We start from the raw sequence: 6,572 nt of genomic DNA on the forward strand, positions 1-6,572 counted from the left end.
AGGCTTTATTACTGGCTAGGTCGGGGAATTAATTGTACTTGTGATTGCTTTCAGGATTCCTTGTCTCACTAATCTTTTCACTATTTCCACGACTGGTTCCCGGACTGAACCATAACGCTCACTGGCAATACCCAATAAAACCCGAAGCAAAAAAAGCAGTTGTGGAAACAGACCTGTTAACTAGACCTGCATGTAACTTTGTTTCTGCCCATGCTTTGGGGATCGAGGCGCAGATGGCTCTGAATACCCTGCTTTGAGGTTCCAGTCCCTACTGGTGACTGTAGCCACTTTAATAGTTTCATGGTGACTTGTTAAGTTTCCCAATCTCGGTCTTTCGACTGTCCTGTCTGGACCAAATCAATTTTCCTTTTGCACAATCGATTAGCAAATTATATTCTCTCATGAGATTATGCCCATAATGGTGCCCTCGTTATTTTGGCATGCATAGAATTTCATGGAGATATATATATATCATTTATTTCTACGAAGGTAGTTTTGCTTAGGTAAGCTGGTGTTTTATCCCCATCTACCCCAGTTAAGTGAATCATTTTACTTGTGTGGGGTAAGGGTAAGTTTGTAATGGATACAACCGCACCTGTGCCTACTACCATTTCACATTTCCTCCCTCCTATTTCTGCGGGCAGGCAAGTTCTCCCCTCTCCCTTCCCCTCAAATGGAGGCTAGTGGTTTTCAGTTCTGCTGACCTCATGATTCCTGTGGTTCCACAGCATGTGTCCACCGTCCTCCCCTAAAGTCTAGTTCTGCTGTGGCATCGGGTCCGCCAGTTACCTGTCTCCACTTGGCCTCTTAACAACTATTAATGCAGTTAAACACTTAATTTCCACAGACATGCACTTAAATATTTTTTAACTCAGTACTGTAGCAAATTCAATATCGGTGGTTCCACGGTGTTCTGGGTGGTGTTTAGGAATGCCCTATGCTTCTCCCAGCACAGTGCTTCTATGTCCTATTCTTTTGCAGTGGCTGCTGTTTTTACATTGTTCCCTGCTCGTGGGACCTTACACTCTCTAGCAAAGCGCCCTTGTTGGCCACAGTTGTGGCAGGATCGTTTTATTCTATTCTCGCATCCATTCTGGTAGGCTGCTTTGTCAGGTCTTACCTTGTTGCAGGAGCTTTTGTCCATTCAACTAGGTAATCATAATCCTGGGACATTATTACTCCCGCTTTCAGGATGGCTTGGTGGGCACTAGTCAGTCCATCTTTAAAACCTGGACAAATGCCCAGTCCCCCCAATCTGGGTTTGCTTGCCCTGATCACTTCTGATAGACCCTAAATAATCGTTCCTTATATTCAGAGGCTCCTTCCCCTTTAAGTTACTTCGTGGTCATGATTTTACTCCAGTTCGTGGGAGCATTTCCTAGTACCGTCTGGATTTCTTCTTTAAAATCGGCGAAGGGTCCTGCTGGGCATCTATCTCAGCTGTAAGGATAACAGCATGTGTCCACCGTCCTCCCCTAAAGTCTAGTCTGCTGTGGCATCGGGTCCGCCAGTTACCTGTCTCCACTTGGCCTCTTAACAACTATTAATGCAGTTAAACACTTAATTTCCACAGACATGCACTTAAATATTTTTTAACTCAGTACTGTAGCAAATTAAATATTACAATCGGTATACCTTTTAAACTGTCTCCTTGGTGTGGTCTAACTCTTCCTGTTTGCATTAATAAGAACCCTGCTCGCAGTGCCAATTGTAGTGGTGAAAATTACCAGCCTCAGTCAGAATTCGGTTTCCACGACAGAGTTTATTGCACAAGCAAATACAGGAGCTCCAGGGAGAGAAAGACACCAACAGCACAGTGGTCAGCTGCGATTCTTCTCTCAACCCAGAGCACATATCAATATACTTTTATACACTTTGTAATAATAGGTCAGTGATGAGGTTATTGTATTTGTAATATGGCTTATGGTAAACATTGAAGAATTGTTAAGTTCTGGTGCAGTCATTGTCAGTTCCAGCGCAGCCTTTGTTAATTTCAGCGTAGTTGTCGTCAGTTTCAATGTCTGCACGGAAGTCCATTGCTGTAGTAATGAGCGCTAATCGCTCTTCCTGAGAAGGACGATTACTGCAGCCCTGGCTATTATCACTCTGTATTGAATCCGTATCAAATTGTCAGCATTTCTATCAAAGATGTTGGCTGGACCCAGACACTTCTGCAGGCAGTGGATGCTACTAGTGTGTATTGTCTCCCCAACATGCCCTAAACCAATCAATCAATCAGGTTGTGATGCATTGTACTGGCATTATGGCAGCCCCAGACAGCATCTGTGTTTGCTCTGCTGTCTCTCTCCAGCTGCCATCTTGTGTCAAGTGGCCAACTTCTGGCTCAGTGGCCATCTTGTGTGTCTGTGTGCCCTGCCCTGCCTAGTGTCACCCTGCCCTGTGCCATCTCCCACTTCAGTTATACTTATGATTACAAAAAAACCATGCAATACTCCACCATATTCACTGCTCACAAACGAGCTCTCCTCTATATTGGCAGAACCAAACACAGACTGGGTGACCACTTTGCTGAGAATCCTAAATCTGTTCATAAGAATGACCTCAAACCTCTAGTTGTTTGCCATTTCAATACAGCATATTGCTCTCATATGAAAGATTCCATCCTAGGTGTTCCCGTGCTGCAGCAAAGCCCAGTTAAATTTCAGGAATTATACTTTAAAAAGATGAGATTGAAGAATGAAGGTGGGAGAGAAGGTTTGAAGTTGCAGAGTTATATGGTGCCGGATTAAAATGTGTGTTCGGTATTAGAAGACAGACAATAATAGTTTGTGGGAGAGGGAGAAAGTTGTAAGGGGTAAAGAGATAAAACACAATGGTGGGGTTGGAATGGCAGCTGGGGTGGACTCAGTCCTGAAAACTCATGGGCTGAATTTCATAGTGAGGGGTGGGTAAACTGCTCACCACTTTAGTTACAAGAGTTGTATACCAGTTTTATATTCAACAGAAAAAGAAACCTACCCCCACCCGCTGGTGTGCCAAATGAACATACAGTGGGAAATTCAGTCCCCAGTGGGAGGAAATCTTGCCCTTGAGAAATGCCAGCCAATCGAATTGGCCATCATGTCTAGCAATCCCATTAGCAGCTGAATTGCGCCTCGGTACTGCTTGGGGTTGCAAGGCCCAGGTCAGAGACAACCTTGGGAACTGGATTTGGATTTGCCTGGTGTTTTGGACAGGGAGGGATTGGGAAGTGGGGAGTGAAGAGGGCCTGAATATTATAATTGCATTTGTGATAAATGCAATACAATATACTCTTCTGAAATTTTACTTAGTTTTTCTGCAATTTGGAACATATTTGACCTACTTTGAGAATTGCAGTAAAGTAGAAATCTACATTAAAAACCATAAAGAGATACTTAAATAAATTGTTTCATGCTTATAGAAAAATCAGACCAGTCCAATGCAAAAACATTTATTTGTATTAAAAAAATCCATATCATAAAAATCTTCCATATAAAGAAAGTCTACTAATACATTATACCTACTTGGGCCCATACTTTTTTCAGTGTATTGAGGCAAACAGGATTACTTACATGAAACTGTTCAAAACTTTAACATAAACTCTTGTTTCGGGAGCAACAGTTTAAAAACAAAATTTGATCTGGCCAAATATTGTTGTACCAGACAAGATATTGATTTCAATGTAGATATGTATCAACAGAACAGCATTTACCCGAAAGCCATCTGTTCCCATATTAATGTTTGTCAACCTCACAGTCACAAAAATAAAATGCACATTTACTAAGTAATTGCAATCTATTTAATGTAGCTGTGCTTTTTCATAATGTGAAGTGCACAGTGCAATTTGAAAAATTACTGAATTATATTTTTATTTTTCAAATGATTCTATGGTATTTAATGCCAGAAGAAATGGATTTGAGGTCTATTGTCACAAAATAGTGGAAACTAGTTTATACTATGAAAGAATGAATTAAATCATTAAAACTAAAAACGTGAAAATTAACATGATATGCTTCATTTTAAAAAAAATAATAATTCATTACTTGAATGAAGTGTTTTATTGATCTACACCCTAAACCAGCAGCATATACCATTTGCTTTTAAATACAGGGAATAGCCCAAAACTATAGTTATTCATAAATGGTCTGATAGCAACACAGTAAGTTTAGGTCAACCAAGTAATTCTAATTATCATTGAAGTGTGATTATTGTACAGAAAATGCATTTTCTCAAATTGACATTTTCAGGAGTAGTATTTCTTCATATTGTGGCATGAATGATAGCATGGCAACTGAATAACCTAATTTTTCTAGAAAAGTTGTTCTTCTGATTGGTTGATGTACAGGTAGTCACTCAGCAGATTCAGGGATTTCCTGGTCATCCATAATAAGAGTATGGATGATTCCTTCTTTTCGTTTACCACTGCTAACAGCTTTGATACAGCAGTCATGGTTACCAATAGTGAAGTGAGTTTCAGTGCCATCATCCACAAATTCGCCCTATAAAATTAATAAAAATGGTTCAGGTAAACAAAGGGACTTGTTTCAATATTGAACCTCATGCTTAGAGTCACAGAGTCGTACAGCATGGAAACAGACCCTTCGATCCAACTCAAACATGCCAACCAGATATTCTAAACATATCTAGTTCCATTTGCCAGCATTTGGACCATATCCCTTTAACTTCTTCTTATTCATGTATTTTAAGTGTTGTAATTGTACTAGCTTCCACTGCTTCCCTCTGGCAACTCATTCCATGTATGCACCAACCTCTGCCCCTCACATTCCTTTAAAAGCTTCTCTGTTTCACCCTAAACCTGTGCACTCTAGTTTTGGACTCCCCTACACCGGGAACAGACCTTGTCTATTCACCGTATTCTTGCCCCTGATGATTTTATAAACCTCTATCAGGTTTTGATTCTCTGGGAAAATAAGCCCCAGCCTTCGTAAAAACTCAAATCGTCCAATCCTGGCAATATCCTTGCGAATCTTTTCTGAACCCTTCCAAGTTTATCAACTTCTTTCATATAGCAGGGAGACTAGAATGGAACACAGTATTCTAAAAGTGGCCTCACTAATGTCCTGTACAACTGCAAAATGACATCCCAACTCCATCTTCAATGCACTGACCAAGGTTCTAATGTTTTAAAGACTTTTAGAATTTGTGTAATGATCCATAAACAGGAAAGTATGAGATAGGTGACCTGTAAGTCTCTTCTTACTAGGACATCAATGGAATACTGGTCTTAATACAGCAGTATTTAGAGATCATTTTGTCTCAGTTGAATGTCTTAAATACAGAATAACCAACAATGCTACCAAACACTACATAATGTGGTCAAGCCCTGGATTCTACACACACTTGCATGGTTCATTTTTGAAGAGGCTGAGTGTGATGGTGACACAAGATATGAAGAATGCCCAGCTAACCACCTTTCCAAACCATGATATGGACTGGGGAATGTTAAAATTCTCAGCCCACTTACCATTTCCTAAACAAATAAAGATTAACTGAACTTGTTAAAGTTAAACACACCTCAAAATCTCCTTGCTAATGCCATTAAATAGTTGGCATTGTTTGACATGGTTTCACATTATTCAAAGCTGTAGATTTTTGCAGTAGATTAGGCAAGCAGGAAAACAATAAAGCGATGTTTTAATTCAGATAAAGGTACTCACATCTCAATGAAATGACACACCAGAATAGCAATCTGAGAAGATTACTGATGAAATTAAGTGGTTATATTGTGTATCTCATTTAGATGTATTTCATGAATATGGTTGATCATGAAAACTTTTATTTAGTTACTTATGACCTGAATATTTTGCATTGGCAAACAAGTTGTCATTGAGTAATTGTTCACATTCAGAGAATGTTCCTTTTATTTTTCCAATTCCTCCCTCCCAAGATGTTGACTGCAGACTGAAGTACCAGTTGGTACACAAGCTGACAAACAAGTGTAGTAGGCCATTTAAAAACATCAAGCCTGCTCTATCACTCTATAAAGTCATCATAATCAATAATCTGATTTTAACCTTAAATCTGTATTTCTGTCAAAACCTGACAAATTTTCATGCCTTGCTTAACAAGAATTCATCTCCCTCTGCCTTAAAAAAAAATCAAGGACTTTGCTTCTACCAACAGGAAAGGATAGCAAAGATGATTCTCGATAGGAGTGAGAGAGACAGGGTAGTTGTCATGGGGGACTTCAAATATTGACTGGGATCACTATAGTACGAGGATTATATATGGGTCAGTTTTTGTCTAGTGTGTGCAGGAGGGTTTCCTGACATAGTATGTGGACCGACCTACAAGAGGCGAAGCCACTTTAGATTTAGTACTGGGTAACGAGCCTGGCCAGGTGTTAGATTTGGAAGTAGGTGAGCACTTTGGAGAGAGTGATCACAATTCTGTCAGGTTTACTTTAGTCATAGAAAGGGATAGGTGTACTCCACTGAGCAATAGTTACAGCTGGGGGGGGAAGGGAAATTACGATGCAATTAGGAAAGATTTAGGAAGGGTAGAATGGGGAAGGAAACTGCAGGGGATGAGCACATTAAAAATGTGGAGCTTATAAAAGGAAAAGCCCC

The 6,572-nt window shown here is 40.0% G+C and overlaps 1 protein-coding gene across 5 annotated transcripts in view; it reads right to left on the reverse strand.

Moving 5' to 3' along the window:
- Positions 1-3,417: 3,417 nt before the first annotated feature.
- Positions 3,418-6,572, reverse strand: part of faima (Fas apoptotic inhibitory molecule a) — a 30,660-nt gene continuing 27,505 nt past the window's right edge. For 4 of the 5 annotated variants that reach the window (XM_043693982.1, XM_043693981.1, XM_043693980.1 and 1 more), the window contains exon 5: positions 3,418-4,481. In XM_043693982.1, coding sequence (XP_043549917.1) covers positions 4,332-4,481 — 150 coding nt within the window. In that variant the 3' untranslated portion in view covers positions 3,418-4,331. The remainder of the gene's footprint in view (positions 4,482-6,572) is intronic. The other variant, XM_043693983.1, reaches the window with a different exon arrangement.

The sequence above is a fragment of the Chiloscyllium plagiosum genome, chromosome 7 (assembly GCF_004010195.1).
Source record: "Chiloscyllium plagiosum isolate BGI_BamShark_2017 chromosome 7, ASM401019v2, whole genome shotgun sequence".
In the NCBI taxonomy this organism is placed as follows: domain Eukaryota; kingdom Metazoa; phylum Chordata; class Chondrichthyes; order Orectolobiformes; family Hemiscylliidae; genus Chiloscyllium; species Chiloscyllium plagiosum.